This window comes from Salvelinus namaycush, chromosome 10 (genome assembly GCF_016432855.1).
Source record: "Salvelinus namaycush isolate Seneca chromosome 10, SaNama_1.0, whole genome shotgun sequence".
Classification (NCBI taxonomy): Eukaryota; Metazoa; Chordata; class Actinopteri; order Salmoniformes; family Salmonidae; genus Salvelinus; species Salvelinus namaycush.
The window spans coordinates 17404309-17426716 of NC_052316.1; the positions used below are offsets into that span (position 1 = coordinate 17404309).

Genomic DNA, 22408 nt, shown 5'->3' on the forward strand with positions numbered 1-22408 from the left:
TGAGTTCATCCAAGGTGAGGGTAGTGTCCCGACACGCTAGCTCCCTGCGGACGTCCTCCCTGAGGCTACATCGGTAGTGGTCTATCAAAGCCCTGTCGTTCCACCCTGCTCTTGCGGCCAAGGTCCTGAACTCCAGGGCAAAGTCCTGCGCGCTCCTCGTCTCCTGTCGCAGGTGGAACAGCCAATCACCCGCCGCCCGACCCTCTGATGGGTGATCGAACACAGCTCGGAATCGCCGGGTGAACTCGGGGTAGTGATCCCTCGCCGAGTCTGGGCCATTCCACACTGCGTTAGCCCACTCCAGGGTTCGTCCCGTCAGACAGGAGACGAGGACGCTCACACTCTCCTCCCCTGAGGGAGTAGGACGGACGGTCGCCAGGTATAGTTCTAGTTGGAGGAGGAACCCCTGACACCCAGCCGCCGTCCCATCATACTCCCTAGGGAGCGCCAGACGCAGAGCTCCGCAGCCGGATGCTGAAGCAGAGGTAGGAGATGCTGGTGGAGGGGGTGCTGGAGATGAGGTGGGAAGGCCACTCCTCTCCCATCGGTCCATCCTCTCCATCATCAGATCCATTGCCAATCCTATTCGGTGGAGAATGCTGGTGTGATGGAGGACCCTTTCCTCCATCGACGGGAGAGGAGGTGCGGCTGCTCCTGCTGATTCCATTTTGGTGGTGCGGGATTCTGTCACGGAATACTAGGTGTGTGAGGGAAGAATCAGGCGCAGAGAGCAGAGAGTTCCATAGGGAGAAGTGCACTTTAATATGGCACCAAAAGCAATGCCCAAAACACAGGGCGCGAAGAATATGGACCAACCCAAAACACAGGGTCCCCGGTCCGGAGCACGAACACACCCAACAACACAAACACATAACACATGAATAATCCCGCACAAAACAAGGGCGGGTAAAACTAGATTTAAATAAGGAAGCCCATCAGGCAAACACAAATAGACACAGGTGCAACTAATAAGACAAAACAAACAGAAAACGGAAAAAGGGAACGGTGGCGGCTAGTAGGCCGGTGACGACGACCGCCGAGCACCGCCCGAAGAGGCAGGGGAGCCAACTTCGGCGGAAGTCGTGACATATATACACAAATCTACAGTTACACATGCAAAAGAGAACTATTAATAATGTATTTTGAAACCGATGCTCTTTGAAAATTGACATAGAGCTAGGCATGTACTGTACAAACCAGGCTAAAAAAATCAAGACAAATAGGCCACAATAATTATTTACGTATTGAGGTAACCACCTGACAGGCTAAATCCCATTTTAAAGTGGAGCTACGAGTAAAATATCCTCAAAATTTGGACCGCCTAACCAAAAAGCCTTTTCTACAATCCCATATCTGATGTTTCTCGTGATCCGAAGAAGCACCTTTGGCGTCTGTATATTTTACTACTGCACTATTGATGAATCGCACCCTGATTTATAGATCCATTGACACGAATGAATTGATTGACTTCAGCAGGCAGCAAGCTTTAAACATCTAAACTGGAACAACCATTTCAGTAACGGGTGCAAAAAGTCCAAATAACAGATTGGAATAGTTTTGAAAAATGTATGCTATTTATACTGTATTTGATTAGCGTAACATTTATTTATCAATCAACGTACATGCAAAAACAGATATTGAAACAAACAACTCTGCTTATTAACACCAGTGTTGGTTTTTTACCACTGAGTGTTAATTTAACTTTTTACAGTGTTAATTTAACTCCTGAATCAACACTAGAAATGTTACATGGAAAAATCAACACTTGTTAACACTGTGCTATAAAAGAGACACATCTGCAGGCTTCCATACATTTCAATAACCTTTTAGAATTCTGAAGAACCATAGATGCCATGTCAAGAACCCCACACTTACCTCAAAGGTTTTTTATCAGGCAAGAGTTCTCGAAGGAACCTTAAGAGCTGAGGAAGAACCATTTAAGAACCTTTGTTTTTTTCAATGTATAGTGTCCAACTGTTGCCACAATCACTGCATACACAGTGCATGCAGAATATAGGCCTATTGCCTATACCTTTCAAGGGAATGTATGTTTTTTGTATGTTTTTATTTGCAAACATTTCTAAAAAACAGTTTTTGCTTTGTCATTATATGGTATTGTGTGTAGATTGATGAGGGAAAGAAGCGTTTTAAACAATTTTAGAATAAGGCTGTAACATCACAAAATATGGAAAAAGTGAAGGGGTCTGAATACTTTCCCGAATGCACTGTAAATATTCACACCCCTGAGTCAATACATATTAGAATCACATTTGGCAGCGATTACAGCTGTGAGTCTTTCTGGGTAAGTCTCTAAGAGTTTTGCACACCTGGATTGTACAATATTTGTCAATTATTATTTTCAAAATTCTTCAATCTCTGTTAAATTGGTTGTTGATCATTGCTAGACAATGATTACAAGCATATCCATAGCATGACGCAGCCACCACTATGCTTGACAATATGGAGAGTGGTACTCAGTAATGTGTTGTATTGGATTTATCCCAAACATAACACTTTCTATTCAGGACAAAAGTTAATTGCGTTGCCTAATTTTTTCCAGTATTACTTAGTGCCTTGTTGCAAACAGTATGCATGTTTTGGAATATTTTTATTCTGTACATCGTTCCTTCTTTTCACTCTGTCAATTAGGTTTGTATTGTGGAGTAACTACATGTTGTTGATCCACCCCCAGTTTTCTCCTATCACAGCCTTTAAACTCTGTAACTGTTTTAAAGTTACCATTAGCCTCATGGTGAAATCCCTGAGCGCTTTCCTTCCTCTCTGGCAACTGAGTTAGGATGGATGCCTGTATCTTTGTAGTGACTGGGTGTATTGATACACCATCCAAAGTGTAATTAATAACTTCACCATGTTCAAAGGGATATCCAATGTCTGCTTTTTAATTTGGACCCATCTATCAATAGGTGTCCTTCTTTGCGAGGCATTGGAAAACCTCCCTGGTTTTTGTGGTTGAATCTGTGTTTGAAATTCACATCTCCACTGAGGAACCTTACATATTATTGTATGTGTGGGGTAGAGAGATGAAGTAGTCATTCAAAACCATGTTCTACACTATTATTGCACACAGAGTGAGTCCATGCAACTTATTATTTGACTTGTTAAGCACATTTTTACTCCTGAACTTATTTAGGTTTGTCATAACAAAGGAGTTGAATTCTTATTGACTCAAGACATTTCAGCTTTTCATTTTTCATTAATTTGTAAAAATGTTTAAAAATATATAAAACATCTCTATTTAATCTATTTTAAATTCCAGCTGTAACTCAACAAAATGTGGAAAAAGTCAAGGGGTGAATACTTTGTGGAGGCACTGTATGTCTTTCACACAACAAAATGCATAGCCTTTTTCCAATGACTTCTCCCTAAATTTCTAAAAAACAAACAACATATATCATGGTGTGTGAAATAAACAATGTGTGCGTCCTCTCCTGACTGAAAGCTCCAAGGTGTATAGGCTACCTTGCAATTTTATGAAGTGCAAGATTGTTTAGAAGAACAGAGCTTTTTATTCATGGCAGTAGCATGATGTTAAGCATGTCAATTAATATTTAACCATTGAGAAATCACACGTCCTGGTGCCAAGTTAGGCAGCTTTATCAGGCTAAACCAAAGTCTCTTATCCAGGACTCCCAAATAGCTCAAGGTAAATGTTGCTTGGCGAGGGCTTGCAGTTTTGCTCAAGATACATGTCTGTCTCTTATCTCTTTAAATGTCTAATGTAATCTTGTTGAGGAATTCCAGGTTTAGTTTACAACATGAGCAAACCTCTGTCTGACAAAGGGCTAATGATGTCAGACAGCCCCAGACTGAATCAGTGGCGGACTGGGACCAGAAATCGGACCTGGGAGTTCTAACGCAACTGTCCATTTTTCTGTTGTGGCCACACTAGCCATTTTCTTCACCCGAGACACCCACACCGGACAATTTTTTTCCTTGAGACCCCCATTATTAGCCAGATAAAGATTATTTTGCCCATAAAACCCAAGTCAGATAGGGCCACTGGGCTAAAAATGGAACAGCCCATCTGGCATTTGCCCGAAATGCCAGATGGTCAGTCCACCTCTGGACTGAATGCTAACACTGTAACACAGTGCGCGCACACATGCACAGTCACGTCTTAACATTTGCGCGGGCACGTCAACATACACGCTGGAAGCACAGCCTTTGCTTTCGATAGTAGTGGTGCGCTACAGCGAATGGAATAGGTTACAAACAAGTAGGCACCATACCAGAAGTGTGATCAGTGGTTTGTGGCACAGCTCTGTCGCGGGCAACTGATCGCTTGAAATCATGCTGGATTGACTGAAGAGGCTACTACAATCAATGGCTTGGCTTTGAAATCGTTAACGTTTTATTGGAAAGGAGTGTGTGAGACAGAGGGAGAGGGAGAGCGAGGGAACAAAAGAGTGCGCACGAGTGAGAGAGGGGAGAGAGAGGTGTAAATAAAGATTATTTCAACAATGGAACTTACAATGGAAAACATTGGAAATCTGCACGGCGTATCTCATTCTCATCAAACGGGTGACTTAATGAACTCTCCGCACCACGCACGGCAGTCCTTGGCGTCGCATCGGAACTTGGTGTCGCACGGACGGTCAGCCATGGTGTCCAGTATGGCCTCAATATTAGAGGGAGCTGGGGAATATCGCACAGACCATGCATTGTCCGGTCCCTTGCACCCCGCCATGACTATGTCCTGCGACTCCGGGATGACCATGAGCAGCACTTACACTACGCTAACACCGCTGCAGCACCTGCCTCCCATAGCCACCGTCTCGGATAAATTTCACCATCATCCTCACCCGCACGCTCACCACCATCCGGCCCATCAGCGTCTCACCGCCGGTAACGTCAGCGGCAGCTTCACGCTCATGCGGGACGACAGGAGCCTTGCCTCAATGAGCAACCTCTACGGCCACTACCCTAAAGACATGTCCGGCATGGGCCAGCCACTGTCCCCTCTCTCCAACGGCCTCGGGTCTTTGCACAACTCGCAGCAGACTCTTGGCCCCTATGGTCCGGGAGCCCACCTCTCCAACGACAAGATGCTCTCGTCGGGAGGCTTCGAGTCTCACGCAGCGATGCTGTCCCGGAGCGAGGAACACCTGGCCCGGGGATTTGGGGGCCACGGGGCCGGGATCATGTCATCCCTGAACGGTATGCACCATCACAGCCATCCGCACTCTCAGGCTAACGGATCCATGCTCTCTGACCGGGAGAGGCAGACGGCGGGGGGCGGGCAGGGAGGTGGGTCCGGGCAGGTGGAAGAAATAAACACCAAGGAGGTGGCACAGCGAATAACGGCGGAACTCAAGCGCTACAGCATTCCCCAGGCCATCTTCGCCCAGCGGATCTTGTGTCGGTCCCAAGGAACCCTGTCTGACCTGCTGAGGAACCCTAAGCCCTGGAGTAAACTCAAGTCTGGCCGGGAAACCTTCCGGAGGATGTGGAAGTGGCTGCAAGAACCCGAGTTCCAGAGAATGTCGGCACTCAGACTAGCAGGTGAGTAAAGAGACGTCCAAATGTGAAGGGATCTTAGAAGTCAATGTGGCGAGACTATCAATCGCTACTCAAACAGATATCACTGTAACAAGTTAGCATGGATTCTTTGAGGAGTTAACCATGGCTATGATTCTTTAAACTTTGTTAAACCAGCATGTTGAATTGGTTGTTTGAAAAGATATATAAATCCAGATTGGATTGACTGCTTCATGCTCATATAATAAAGTATGAAAGAGTAAACAGTAGCTATGCTGTGGTAGTCTACTCTGCAGGTGATATTCTAATTCGCGGTTAAACTTGAAGAAAACAAATAGAAATGAACTTGTTTGAAGTTTTTGAATACTCACTAGTATGCTTCCAACGTTATACTTGTATCAATTTTAAGCACGCGCGTAATGGGGAACACACACACACAGGGAAAGCCCTGCATCAAATTGATTGTGCTTCTCTGTAACTGTATCATTGGGCCACAATAACGCATGTTGGCCTACACTGGTGGGATTATTGACCAGAAGTTCAACATGCACACATTCACTCTTCTTCTGGTGTTGAGTCGTTCCATTAGCCTCATGTTAAATATCGTTTTGTCAGCGTATTATGTATCAAATGGACCTGGAATTCTCGTGGGCTTTCCCTTCCCCTGTCTACTCCGCGAGGCGCAAACAAGGCGCGTCTGAGATGCTAGGGCCTAGCAGCGAGTCGGGAGCGTGACCTCTTACGAATCGATACTTCGGGTCCCCGCGTCCCTTTTCAAAGTAGAACACTGATAAATGATCGATTTGGATCTGAAAGACAGCCCAACAAACAGATGCGCCTGTCTTTGATTTTCAACATTCTGCGGCTTACACTTTATTTATAAAGTCTTCAAGTCCTTTATGGGTGGAATAGAGACTTCATAGTGATATATTGTGATTATGAATAAGTAAAAGTAAAAGAAGAACTGAAAATAAGAACTGAATGGAGGTGAAATAAAAATAGGCCTAATGTCAGAATGAACCGTGAACGATGACTTTCCTTAAATCTACAACATACCAAGTCTAAAACATCAGCAATAACACTACAGCCGAAGTTGTACATTGTGTTGTAGCATGTACTGGCTCTAAAAAATACATAAGCCTAGTATAGCAGCCTAAAATGTTGTTGTTTTTACATAGGTCTGTGCAACTCTAATGCACAAAACTAAAAAGTATTAAGGCCTACACTAACCTACTTAAGGATGGCAAAGCAAAAAAGCTAAAGGCGTTTACTTCAATAATGTTATTGGTATTAGTTGAACCCCAAACATAATCAATACTTGGTCTCAAGTTTGGAAATGCACCAGAAATGTACAATTTAATTGGCAATCGTTGCTATAATCACTCCACTTTGAGACTGAGAAATATATTTCGAGAGATGGGATGTTTATATAGCTACGATTGAACTATTTATCCATTATTTCCAAATTTACCTCTGAATTCACAAGTTATAACCATTTATTCATTCATCAGTTAATTTATTAATTTTGCCAGTGAGAGGTAAGAGTTTGGAACAATGACCACCGGGCTATCCCAAGCCCCTGCGGTGAAAGCTCCAAGAAGGCAAAAAAAAAGCAACCGAAAATTGTGTTCTTGTACAAGCTATAAAGCTTAGGAGCTAATTAACGAGTTGGAAGTGAGGGCCACTTTCATTGATGTTTCTGCAAATGACTCGGTTTGGACATGCACGCGCTTCAAAACGCCAATCAGTACTTCTCTGTCTTATTTCAGTGGACAGTTCAATTAAGCAGATATAGTGGCATATTTTAGTTCCAGTCAATGCCCTATTGAAAAGCACTTAATGGCATGTAAATTGTTCCGCATTTAGTGGGGTTCTGGTAAATAAAGATTTAAACACTCTACAATTGTCTCTTTAAGTGCCCTTGCTGTTAAACCTAATTGAGCAGTGGGGTTTTAAAGCCCCCCCCCCCCCCCCCCCACCCACCCCACACACACACTATGATACAAACCTCTCAATGAATGGACTGAATGCACTGTACTAGAGCTATGGCACATAACTTCCCATACATGTGTATTTCTGCATGCATGTAGTCCTACAGTATGCCTGTGTATGTGTAGCATGCATGCACGTTCGTATGCATTCATTTTAGAATTGATACGCCTATGCTCCATTTGTACCCCGATGGCTATTCTTCATACTTCATTAGTTTACAGGCTATAGGCCTAATAGGTATAGTGCAAGTATCATTATTTATTATCAAGTATCAATCAATATCATTCGTAGTAGTGATATTATCGTGATTGTTATGGTTATGATTATGGCTATGATTGTTTAATAGCTGCGCTCTTTGCGAGTGAGTGGTTATCCTCTGGCCCTGACGTGAGGTCTGTTGTCATGTGAGCTACCTTGTGCTGTCAGTTGCTCGCAGGCAAAATGACAAATGACTGTGGTATGTAAATGGTGGGAGCTACATTTTACTTATTGCATTTCAATTCGCCATTATCCACTGTGCGCATGTGGGTTGGGAGTGGGAGTTAGGATTCTAAAAGGGAGGGTGCGGATTCTCGGTCGGCCACATCAATCAATACATTCAAATTACTATTCCAAATTCATCATAGTCCCACAAATCAATGCCGCTTCCCTGCTTAGCTAATGTGAAAATGCCCGTGTCTGCACACTCACATAACAATCTTCCCCAGAAAATTAAAAACAGAGCACGATGTAGTCAAATGAGGGGGGCTGCGTGCCCTTTATTCGCACACCATAAAACACATGGTTACAAATGTGTGCTGCGTTGTCCGCGAGTGGAGGGCAAGGTGAATCTCATTAAAGTGCAAACCTATAGTATGGCCTACAATTAAGTCCAACCTGTGCCTCGTTACGCATTACGTTGATCATGTATCAAGATGATTGGCTTTTTAGGACAGCTAATTTACAAAAACAAGCTCACAAAGTGTATATGTTGAAATGTTGAACCAACGAAAACAAGGATGCATTATAGGTAAAAACAACAACTTGGATTGTGTCGAGAAAGACACGGCAAAGTGAGGTCTGAGAGACATTTAAAGATTGCATTTACGATCAAAACAATTCGTATTTGCATCTGCGTTGAATTCCACACTCCATCTCAATGTATTTAGTCGGGTCAATATTGCAGTGATCGATAACGATAGCCAGTGCATCTATCAATTATTCCGCCTCAGCACTCTCTCCCATTGGACTCTCCCAGAGCGGTGGGGGGGTGTCGGGGAGCTAAAGGGGATGGAGAGACTGGAAAAATCCCCCATTGCACACCTTTTTCTCTCTCTGTTGTAATCATGTTACATCTGTAGACTGGATGGCAAACTCACTCTCAAAACACCCTTTGGGGGTTGGGTTATACAATCAGCCTGGATCTGTGTAAACATGTATTCACCAACGCATTGTTCCAGACACACTCGGGAGCCAAGAGGAAGACAATAGAGACAACAAAAATTATTCGATCCTGCCAAACCACCGTCGTATAATACGACGCAATGAAAAATTTCGCAAGAGCATCATTCTCATTTATCCAAAATGTAAAGGGGGAATATCAAAATTGTATCGTTAGTAAAAATTCGATTGGGAAATTGGGGATGAGATTATTCTCTGTTCTGTTCTGTTCTCTACCAAAATACAGGCAGACTATGGATAGGGAGAGAATAGCTCAATCAACTTCATCACAGGCTAGGCCTACATTCACATCAAGGGAGGTCAACCTCTGCTGTCCCCATACCTTTTCCTATTTCTGGATGGAGCAATATTTAAGATGGCTATGCTACTCATGAAAAGCTAATATAAGTAAAAGGAGTATTTTATGAATCTATCATCTAGCAGTCATCTTCATGCATGCATCCTTCATATACTCGGAATAATGGCTGCCTGCCTCTAAACATTTGGGACATAATCCCAATGCCATCACTGTACCTAAGCATCGACCAACCCAGCCTGTTCCACACACCACTAGCATTTCTATCCACCTCCAAGTGTATTTGCTACAGAAATGTTCACCCCCACCGACAAAAAAACATTTTCATTTGGGATCACCGCTGTCCATGGTGCTGAAATCTCAGGCCTTTATGTACGGTACTGTTGGCCTATGTTAGTGGTAATGAATTTTGGCTTTGCTGTAGCCCTTTCCTGCAGTCAAGTGACCTAGTGAACCAATGGGTGACATTTTATTAATACTTGTCATAATTTCATAATTAATAAACTTTTTACGCTGAAAATCCGGTGTGTCTATGTCAAACGGTTTTGTTTTATTTCAGTCTTCTGTGAAGTATTTAAAGTGTAATATTGGGATGCAAACTCAAAATGTAATACATTTCAACTATATATCTGACATGGTACGGTGTCTTCCTTTTTAAAGCCCATAACCATGTGTGGGGTGTATTGTGTATAGAGCTGTGTAGTAATAAAGGTGCTGTACAACAATGTATGGTTGAGGTAGGCTATGGAGATACAGTATGTTAATATCCCAGATGAGTCAAATTCTTTATTTTGACATGTTCATATAGCCTGCGTCTAGCATACTGTATGTCCTTCACCCACCATCAACATGTCAAGATCAATAATATCACACAATGTCACAATCAGATCTGTCTCACCATCCTGTGTGAGCTATGTTAAGACACATAGTTCAGAGTCCATAGAATAAGGTCCATATTCTCAAATCTGGAAAACACTTTTCTGGGAGATTCTTCTCAAGAATGCACCTTTTCTGGTACTTATAAAAGCAAAAGGTTTAACCAAAAGACACTCAGCAACATATTAATCCAAAGCTGTGATGCAAGAATGTTGTTTATGTTCTATCCCGGAAATCCGGTTAGCGGTTTTGATTGAATAGAGCCTTTAGGCGTGATTGATTTAGAATAATCGAAAGCAGGCTTTTTCATGAAGAGACGGGTTGATGCAGGCCTGCGAAATGATCGATGCGAACTTTAATAATTGATAGGCATGGGGAACAGAAGGGGAGAGAATCATGCCGCTGCGGTTTCACAGACGCATTTTGTTAAGCACAGCAATGTGTGCTGTAAATAGGTCTACTGGGATTCACACACACACGCGCACACGCATGCACGCACACGCACACACTGAAATCATGTGACTGTTGTGGACAATGGGGGCCATTTTCTCCGGGGCACTAATGAAAAGCTATTCACATTCTTAAAATCCATTCCAAATGTTTGTCAATGCAGCCAGATGACGAATTCTGATTTGTTTTTCTGCGTTTGAGGAGGCGAATTGAGTATAGTGATGGAGAACGTGCACTCACAGACACGGCTCCCCATTTTTCCAGTGTAGCCTATGTGCCTGCATGTGTGTATGTGATCGGGATACTGAGTGCGTCTGCGCCATACATTGTTAAGGCCGATCTGGCGAGCTCTGAATCTGTATCGATTTCCATTCCCGGGTCTCTCCCTTCCATCGCTGGAGCTACGCCATGCAGGGATAGGCCTACTCCCGCTACCCCTTCCCCCCTCCGCTCATGTGCAACACCATTTTCCCCATTAACAGCCCACCCTTCATAACGTACAACGGAATTACTATTAAACGCATGCTTTCATTGGCACTTGCATTTACACGACCAAATCCTAACTAGTATTCCGCTAATCATAGGCTATGTTATGTTGACGTTTCACTAAAATGGTGAAGCGGTATTCTATGGATAAGGGAATAGCCTAAAATGAGATTAGGCCTATGCCCAGACAGACCTACTCTGAAAATTACAATGTCACCATTAGACAAAGTGATCAATAACTGATAAAGTAAATCTCTGAGACAGAAGACTGTTCCGTGCCTTACACAAGAAAAGGTGGGCAGTCGCAACTGCCTGCGCCCTACTCACACTGTACAGTACTCTTGCTGCATATTATAAGGGACCAATATCGTTCAGATTTTCATCCTGTATGCACATTCTCACACAGGCTACACACAGTACACACACAGCACGCGCGCGCGCACACACACCCAGTCAGGCAGAGAGAGAATTCACACCGGGGCATGCAATTATAAATGCAGCACATATAGGTCTATCTAACCCGTTTGCCTCAATAGGCCTACAGTTTAGAATACCGTCTATTCTATTTTAGATGATCAATTCCTCCGCTTTTCCGTCGCCCCCTCGCCAAACCGGATCGATAGGAGAGAATGACCTTTAAATCAAATTGCTAGGAGACTGAACTGTGCGCACGAGGCTAGCATCTAAGGGTTAAATGGCGTTGCGTCACCGATTCCAAACATAAAACAGTGAGAGAAGCCATTTGCTGAATTACTGGATCATTGTTGTAGCCTGAAATCACAGCAACATTTCCCAGCCAGATAATATAAAAAGTATTCTGTTTGTAGGCCTATCATATGTTTTCTACGGACACATTGCATAGTCTATCCAAAATCACTTTGGTACTGTAAACTATGACTCCAATTATCAACACGTGAATTGGCATATGGCTGAAACAAAGGCTGTTGGGTTTAATCGATTTCCCAAAATATTTTGGTGAAGTGGAATGAGTAGCTAACGAGACAACATTATAGCCAAGCTAACGAGACAAAATGTATAGCATAAATTGGGTATTTGTAGTGTGAAACATTTGTGACAACAATCAACCAAGCCAATGCGCGTGCATGTGATGATGGAATCTGAGCTCATGCAAGTCAACTGCATCCACTTCTATGGGTGCGTATACTGTCCAATACAGCACTTCCCGTGCGCCCTGCGTAACCGGGGCCTGGTAGTAAATCGCTGAGCAGTGGTGCTGAAATGCTCTCTCTCTCCTGTTAGCAGTAGACGCTTATCTGACGTCAGACAGGACACTGGTTATTAAAGGTCCGATAATGGCTTGTTTAATGCCCGATCTAAGGCGAATACTGCAACGTTCAAAGAACAAGGGAAAGACAATACCCACGCAATTCTTTGAAGGAGAGAAATTGCACACATCCCCATTTAAGCCTGAACGAATAGGTTAATAGTAGGGCAGCATTAGCCAATAGCCAACAAATTAGGCTGCACTGATAATTGAATGGCAACATGCAATGACAGCAGCCTTATGCATAGACCAATACTGAATTCATAGTGATTTAATAAACACAACCCTGTTTGCATATTACAGGTTCGGTTGTAGACAATAGGCCTACACAAATTCTAAGGCAGTATCACGGATGATAGAAATAATATGTTTTATGAGTATGCTTTTGTAAAATTGTGATTAAAACTGACTTCAGAAAAGGGTCACATTAGGCCCTTATTACCATAAAACGTGTTCGGGCTCTGCATGCCAACAATCATCTGCAGACAGAATTGGCTTAATCGATTATTGTCGAAAGAGGATCATGCTTTTTAAGAGGACAGCAAAGAGATAAATAAGCAGTCGAGGGGCGTAATGTTGTGCATGCTTGTATCAAGATTATTTGCACAATAACACATGGTTGTGTCTACATTTTACAGTGGTATGAATAGTAAAACAAATCAAAAATACGGGAGATGTTACGCCTCCTTTTAATTTTTTTTACATCATACACATTTTTTTCCAACATTGAAACTTTTCATTTAACTCAGAGTTGAATGGTAGACAGGTAATTCCGAAGAGCATGCAGCTTGACTCATTGAAGACGGAAAACTGAAAGTTAACACTTATTGTTATTATCCATAATTTCACAATAACAAATATTTGATCATATTACGGACATATTATTGAATACATAAATCATTAAAGAGCCTGAAAAGGACAAATATTTGAATGTCCAAACGGCCTAACCTGAGAGAGCCGAGCCTGCATGCGCTCAAATACACTGACTGTAACCTGGGTCGATCACCAGCAGATCGCAGAAAAAACCGCAGTCACACACACACAGTACCCACAGATGCAACCCGAAACTCCAGTTGGGCAAACCCACACAAATCAACAAAGGAACAAAACGACCGTGAAATCAATTGATGAAATAATCAATGCTATATTACATGCGAAATAAACAAACGGAGTGGAGTCCAATATAAAAATTTGAATTGATGTTTGAATATATATTCAGTGAGGCTATCGTTTTGATTATTCAGGCCTATACTGAGCCGGAATCTTTAGACCCCTTTTCTACTATTGGCTACAAATGAAAAATGTTGTTGCTTATAGAAGCTATATATATACATAATTACATAAAATGCATATATCACATTCAATAATCCAATATCAAAATGAACACACTTAATATATGTATGTGTGTGTGTACGTGTGCTTGTAGGTAAATAATTCCCATGCATGGCATTAATTGCGGTTTATTACTATTCGTTCAGGATTTTCACACGGCACAATAATTACACCGCGGTGTATATCTCAATCATATAATGCAGGCAAGCTCCTTTAGCTTATTTGTTTTGGGTCCAATGCTGATAATTATGTTACCTAAACTAGCCACACGAGTGTTGCCATTTTTGATACTTTCACGCCATCGTTTGCAGTGTTTTAGTTGTTAATGATACAGGTCTTGTCTCCAATTGCATTAACGCAACTCACACCCACATATTATGTGACTTCAAGCCCAACTTTTTTACCATGCTCCACTTTTGATCGATAGACTATAGTTATATAATTGATAAAATATTGGATTAATTTTCATTCAATTTACTCTGACTTGTTAATTCTAATAATAATAATAATTATCATTATTACAATTATTATTATTAGTAGTAGTAGTAGTATTTATTGATACTACAATTCTGCTTTTATTGCATAGGCTACTATTTAGTCATATTTGCAGCCATTTGAGCTGCCTCGTTGGTTGAATAACATTTTCCATACAAGTTCTCATCTGCACTGTTTTTTCAGCTGACTGCAGAATTAAATCCATCAAAATTGACCTTTGAGATGATTAGCAGGCTGCTTCAGTGATAAAAATGTTCAGACCTTCCCATAAATCACTAAAAATAAGAAAAATACTCGAAGAGTGACGAAAAGTAAATCAACTTAAGGTTTAACTTAATAAACAGAGGTAGGACTGGTACCCTAGGCCTAAGCAATATGTTTTATGGCGTTACAGAGCAAATTAAAGTTCTGAACATGCCAGGAACAGTAGGCCTATATGAGTACGGAGGAACAAACACCACTGTGACGTTTGAACAAGCATTTCGCTACACTCGCATTAACATCTGCTAACCATGTGTATGTGACAAACACAATTTGATTTGATTTGAACAAGATTCCCTTACAATGTTGATAGGCGGGTACGCAGTGTTAATGTTGGCCACACAACTCACTCAAAAACGATATGCATGGTTTCCTGTGGTAAATCATCCATACTGCCAATGAAATAACCCTGACTGTTTTGTCTTCATTTTATTTGAAAACGTAAAACAACATTCCTCAACATAGTCTCTGGGCCAGGGTATTGGAGTTTTTCATTGTCTATTGGAGTTTTTCATTGTCTATTTGATGTTGTGGCCTGTAGGCATATATATATCACTTGATGGTGTATTTTTGTTAACCAACCCATCTATACAGATTTGTTGCTATAAAACAACTTAAGAATAGGATAGGCTATGCAAAAAAATTGCATAAGTACGATCACACAAGAACAGACTGCCCACCTTCACAATATCAACATAATATAACTGCAATTAAATAATCGAAAACGATGAGGTGATGCTGTAATAATCCCTATTGCAATAAACAAAATAACAGCCCATATTAATGATTTGAAAAGCATATTGCATGTCCACCTCTTACATTGACCCAATGACTTGTTACAAGCCAGTTATTCATAGTAAGTAATTATGAACAACAGGTTGAGTCCATGGTTGACATAGTGACTGTTTCTCGCCCGCAGTAGCCCGGCCTCTGCGGGAGAGAGTCGCACCGCACCCAATTTCAGATCAGCCCCATTCAAGCCATCGATCCCAGGCAGACCGGTTGGCTGAACGGTGCGGTTAGTTATCGATTCCCCCACCATACCCCACCCCCTCTGCTCTCCCACTTCAAATCCGACAGAGCACACACCTCTAGCCTGGCTGCTGAGACAGCTTTCACACGCTCACATATTTATTTATTTCAGAAATGTGTTTATTTATTTATATAGGCCTACCTGTTTGTTTATTTTTTTTAAAAGTCATCTGTAAGCATGAAGTGTCTTTTACTAAAATTGGGGATTTGTAACTCAGGTATAACCTAAAAATAATAACAATGAGATCAAATGTGTTATGATTATATACATCAAATAAGTTCACAATTAATTTACAACGAATCCCATAATATCAAATGATTTATAAACTGACAATGTCGTCCAAATTTGAGATACATCTGTTGTTATTTAGGATTTAGATAAGAAACTCACAGACATGACAGACCTCTTGATGTAAACATTATATTATTATTATTATGTAGTCTTAAGTATAGATCAAGCTAATCTCACCGAAGTTAGTCAATGTACTAACATGATCCCACTCTTGCAAACATGTTGCACTAGTACTTGTATTGCTGTTTCACATGAACTGTATTTCTCTAACAAGAAGAATCAGTCGGTTATTGCCTTTCTTAATTCAGGGAAACACAAACATGACAGAGTGCATAATATAAAGTAATGAGGTGTCACTCAATTCTAAATGTTTAATCATAAAACAAAAGTAGAGTTTACATCACTATTGCAATCTATAGATGGGCACTCCTACTTTTCCCCTGCAGTCTGACTGCTATGTTTACTGAGAAATGCCACCATATTTCATTGTGCAACTTTCACTGACTTTTGTTGCCAATTATGATACGCTTTATCAATCAATTTAAGCATGACGTCTACAACATTTGCCAAGTCACTAATTCAGTCATATTTGACTTCAGTTAAACATTACCGGTAATAATCTGAACGTTTCCATCGATAATCTGAACACTTGAACACTGTTTTCAAAGGAATTCTCCAACTGTGAATGGCACAGTTGTTATCACAAGTAATGAGGTACATACATATTGTATTATTTTGATATTGTATTATATCAGGTTCTGGGCCTGCGAACTTCATAATATTTATCTTAAGGTGATTAATGAAGTGCTCACTTGGCTTCTATTTAAGAGCAAATATTAAAGCAAACAAAAAAAACATTTGATTGGTGAATGTTGCACACAAAGAAATCTCTTTGTCTGATGATCTCATATATAATGGTAGCCTAATGACTGGTAAAATATGAACTATCAATAACATCATATTTTAAAAAATGTAAAAAGTCAAATGAAAACGTACGCTACCACTGAATTTATCCTGAACTGCAGTTAGAACCATTCATCTTCCATCAAGTGATTTGAGCCGGGTGACTTTCAAAGTGTTATTAAAGTTGTGGGGGAATGCCTTGCAGCAGAGCAGTGTGCAAGGTAAACAAACACATTGTATCAAGTTATCAGTATATTAGCATCAACTCTGCCTCATTACATTAAGGAGTATTGAGTTGGAAGTACTTTGCATTGGGAAACCTTGGCACTGCCCTGCGGTCTGAATGGAATAAATACTGTACAAACTAGCCTTTAAAGTGCAGCCCAGTCGATACACATACTATCAATCTTTGTGCAACACAACATAAGTGAAAAACAAAAACCATTCCTTTATAATAGTGCACGTCCCATCTTACAGCACTATTCAAGGTCTGGAGAAAAGGTGCATCCGATTCTGTGGCATCTAGAATCCTGCAGGGGAAAATAATAGAGTTTTAGATAACACATTGATACATGCCAACTGGCAGTGCATATAAGGCAGAGATAAGTGCCTCGGGTTCTTTTCTGTAAGGGCAATGGAAGCAGGACTTGAAGGTGGCTTTATAGTGTGTATGATGTTGAACCGCAACCAGTAAAAATGTTTATTGGTAGATTAATTACATCAGTAGTCTAGTGCTAGAGTAGATCATACACCCTATACACTTTAACCAGAAGTCCTAAACGGACATCTGTTTTACATTTAGGACTGTTGACATTAAATATTTAGCCATCGCTATTAGACATTATTAGCCATATTGTAGGACTAGATGACCATAGCGCTACCGGGCTGGATATTCTTTCTGCATGGACAATAACCAAAACTCATTACAAAATGTCGTTCATTCCATAGATCCAATGTGATTTCAATGTCTAAAGATTAGGCTACTTCTATCTTTTGACTCGAACTTTATTTTACACCTAGTAGGTTTCTGTTTTTCTCATACAAATAGAAAGGCAGCACAAAATTAGCAACATGGCCTTTGAATGGCCTTTGGATAACCCAGGAACTGTAAAGCGAAGTCCTTGGAATAACATGCTTCGTAGGCAAGTGCAATTACATAGCGGTTTATGAGAACCATTGTTTCTACAAAATTTTAGCAAATAAAACCTACAATTAACCAACTCGAGAGACGCTTGCTCCATGGCGCGTCACGACACGATTAGTATCTGTAGATTATTTAGCATCCGTTTCCTTTCCCTGCGTATTTTGTGTCCCTGCCCCACCTCTTCCCATTCTCCTTCCGATGCATATTTAATTGGACGAACTGATTTTCACACATTAATTATTCACAAATCTACCAACCGATATTGAACACCCAGGGCCTTTCCCGTAACCTCTGTAATGCTAGCAGTAATAACTTCCAGAGAAAGAGGAAAGTTAGTCTATTTTTTTTGTTTTTACACAACTTTCAACTTTATATTAACTCACATTTAGACTTTACATTGTGGTTCAATACAAATGAGTTCAAGTCAGGATCCTCCCGTCTATTGTGAGATTGTTTTGAGTGACCGTGACAAAAGCCGACACCCATAGGCTATATTATGGTAAACCCTATACCGACCCAAATGTATCGATTGGTAATTATGATGATTAATTGAGTAGGCTAGGCCTATACTCTGATGGCTATTCTGATTACCATCGCTAAAATGTGTTAAATGGCATCTTACAGAAATGTGAGAACTTAGGCTCGTATTCTGCACAATATGTCAATACTAATAAGAGGAGTAGGTACATATAGCTTCAATCTTATATGAACACATTTCAGAGCACATTTTGTTTCTGCCAAAGCATGAGGCACAGTATTGTATCTTAATACAATACTGGTTGGAATGAGTTGCTTTTATAGCAACTTCCCCCTAACCTTATACACATGCCAAACGTAGGCTATAGGCGATTATCCAATACAATTCTCAAGTTTAGGACGGAAAAATATTGAATAAACAAAAAATATATAATTGTATATATTTAGCCTATATATTTATTCATTTTACTACGATGATTCCACTGCAGCCAAAGCTAAGTAACGAACGGGTAGAATAATTGCCAGGGTGTGAGGCCGGAAAGAGTAGACCAACTTGAAAGCCAAAAATAAAAGCCAAATACATTTCTATTATGAGTCCAATGTGGGTAGTTCTTTGTGCATGAGTTTATGTCTGTCTCTGTGCCTACTGTAGCTCTAAAAGCTGCAGTGATCGATTTTCTTCTTCTCTACGGCGCGCTTGGTTCAGTAATCAGGGCCCCCTTCCTCATCGATCGATCGCTATTGATTACTAAATCCAGCGCCTGTAGCAAGGCAGCCCAGTATGGGGCCCCATACGGCCAGGGCACAGCGCTAGTGACACCTTCTGACTGACTAAGAGACGATAAAACAACGGGGCCAAAAGTCTCCCACAGAGCTCTGTGTACAACTCGAACATAATGAGATGAAGGGGCTGGATGGAGAGAGGGATAAGAGTGGATAGCTGTGTTAATAATTATACACTACACACATCAATAGCCTGTTGAATCTAATGTCATCTGTTGCTCAAGCTAACTACAATGATGATACATCCAGACTATATGAAACTATCATCATCACCACCATACATCACCACCACAACCAAATCAGCAGCACTAACTGATGATCTATACATTTATGTCAATAGGATAGGCTAAACACTGTACAAGTGTGTCTATAGTGCAGACCCAGTGTATAGTGTATGTGGGTACAGTAGGAGAGGCCTGTAGTGTTGATGTGAAATATGAATATGATGGATGTGCTGGTGTGGAGGTTAGACGGCTGTAGTAAACAGATTTGACATGCAATGGCTGATCAATGGGCTCTGGACCACTGTAATTAGACACACAGCGCCAAAGCCTGGCTCCAGCCACTTCAGCACAATCACACACACACAGGCGCACACACATCAGAGAAAGTGAAGAATAAAGGAATAAAGGAATATTGGAGTGAAAAAAAGGTAGAAAAGAGGGTAATTATGGCAACAGCAGGGGAAATAACCCACTGCCTTGAATCCTCAGGGACGAAGCGCACCTCCTCCGCATCTATACCTGTCTCATCATGTTTTCACGGTTCATTTCACCTTTATACATAGTTCATACTTAGTTCACTGTACATTACATATTCTGTACATTTTTATTTAGTGCCTCTAAGTATTACTAGATGTTTTCTCTTCAAATTGCTCCTCATAGAAGTCAGTACACACTCAACACTCCATTTTGTGTTGGAGGCAGTTATAAATACCACCTCAGAGCTCAATGGATAGGGCTCCAGTGGCTCTCTGTTTGATGTAGCAGACGGCAGACCTGCTGGAGGGGATTCTGGCCTCAGTCCCTGTAGAGAACCCCCCAATTCCTACAGCAATGTGGGTCAATATATCCCTCTCTACCACTCCCTCTCTCATACACACATGCACACACACTAAGCTCTCTTTCTCCCTTCTCTCACTCTCTGTCTCTCACTCCCTTCTCTCACTCTCTGTCTCTCACTCTCTGTCTCTCACTCACGCGCACATACACACACGTACACACAGGCACACAAACACACACACAAACGCTCACTTTTGTGTAACAGTCACTCAGTCTCCCATTGCGACCCAAACTGCATTAATATTGAATCAAACAGCAGTGTCTCCACCAGGCAGCCAGAGCAGCTCACCGCAGGCTAGCTCCCTGTCTGCACTCTGCAGGATGGAAGGAATATTCCCACTGGGCACCAAGTTTAATACATGGCAATATAAGGGAGCTCAATCTATCTTGCTGCTGTTGAAACCTGTTTTTATCTCTGGCTAATGGCTCATTTCCCACACCTTCCCCTAATTCTCCCTCTGCATCTCTCACCATTTTACTCTATCTGAAATACTCATATTCATATAGTATTACAGTACTATAACTATAACACTGCATTTCTGCTATGTTTATCTCTTCCCTTTTGTCTTCCCAACCCCAACTCTACCACCACTTACAGCCTGCAAGCGCAAAGAGCAGGAGCAGCACAAAGACTGCAACATGGCGCCCAAAAAGCAGCGGCTGGTCTTCACAGACCTGCAGCGCCGCACGCTCATCGCCATCTTCAAGGAGAACAAGCGCCCGTCCAAAGAGATGCAGATCACCATCTCCCAGCAGCTGGGCCTGGAGCTCAACACCGTCAGCAACTTCTTCATGAATGCCCGGCGCCGCTGCGTGGACCGCTGGCACGACGAGCACGGCACCAGCCCCGGCCAGCCGGGCACCTCGGCCACCACCTTCTCCAAAGCCTGAGAGGCCCGGGGGGAGCCACGGGGTGGGATGGGGATGGGAAGGTAATACCTCCTGTAGCCCACTCCGTTCCCAATAACCATGTTGATGCCTCATTCGTTCCATGCAACCACCTCTTGGTCAGTCGTAACTTTAACCACAACGATCTGAAAGTCTCACCACTGGACTGTTATGAAGCAAGTGAAACGTAAAGGTAACATGTAGTCAGGTCCACACAAGGACAATCATCTTTTTTTTGATTGAATTGGGTTTCTGTTGATGGTGTCAGTCCATCTACACTACAGGCACCATGATATGTTGCTATGTTTAAACGATCTCAACATCAAGCCTCGGCCAGCCTCCCTATCCAGGTAGTTGCTGCTGAATCCCTCCCAGCTGTCCCCTTTGTGTCTGCTATGAGTCTGCTCAGCCCCATTCTCTACTCACATTTCTCAACAAAGACAAAAGAACGTCAATAAACCTGACAGCACACAGCCCTGTTATCTAACCCAGTCCTGTGCGCAAGACCATCCTAGAGAAAACAACACAACCCCATGAAAAAACAAAAGCTCGACCGGTCTTCTCCTCCCTCTCTCCACTCCTTCTTCGCCAAAGGTATTCCCTGATGGCCAGCCATTTCAGCGAGCCACTCGGATCATACGCCGGCAAACTAATGAATTGAAAAATGAATCGATGCAGACAGGGAGAGGGAGCAGGGCCTTGACCCTTCCTGAAGGTGAAACAGAAGACGCTTGGCAGTAAAGATACTCAGGTCTGCCCGGCTGCCCAGGTCTATATTTTTGCACAGATGTTGGAGGCCTGCAGGGAGACTGTCATTGCTTTGGAGAAGCAGAAGCGTCTGTGTTTGTGACCATCGGGGAGGCGATATGTCTGGACATGCTCTTTGTTCAGGAGGGAGCTGCTTTTCACTGATCAATACAGAAACCAAGCGACAACACGGCCAGGCAGGCGTCCAGCCAACTGTATTACAGCTGCTGCAGAGAAGAATGTAAGAAGAGCACATGGGGAACTCAATGGAGGTGGCGACACAATGGCCTCACCCGGCGGCAGCGTCCAGTCTACTGCACTGAAGGTGCCCTAGTGCCCCCTGCTGGTTATAGGAGAAGCTGCAGACCGCAGTCCTCAGAGGAGAAGCTTCTCAGTGTGTTCCAGGGCTGAGGAGAGAGAGGCCATGGCACAACATTTTCAGGCCCTCGCACCTCTCTGAAGGCAGATCAATAGAGAGCCATTATCCTATTGTTGTTCCTCATCCAACAAGGACTGGTGAAGTAGGAGGAGGGGATGGTTCAGCCAGCAGCCTATACACTGGGAAAAAGAAGAGGCAGATTTTAGCAAACACTCCAAATACGTTACCTTGATAACACTCACCAAGCAAATAGATTACCTTGTGTCACAACATACACGTCAGGTTATTGAA

General features: G+C 42.2%; 1 protein-coding gene across 1 annotated transcript; it reads left to right on the forward strand.

The window, feature by feature from the left end:
* The first annotated feature begins 4481 nt into the window (after nt 1-4481).
* On the forward strand, nt 4482-20994 carry onecut3a (one cut homeobox 3a). The gene is made up of 2 exons (XM_039001882.1): nt 4482-5523; nt 20702-20994. Exons 1-2 carry the CDS (start codon nt 4482-4484, stop codon nt 20992-20994), a joined length of 1335 nt encoding a protein of 444 aa, XP_038857810.1.
* The last annotated feature ends 1414 nt before the right edge of the window (nt 20995-22408 follow it).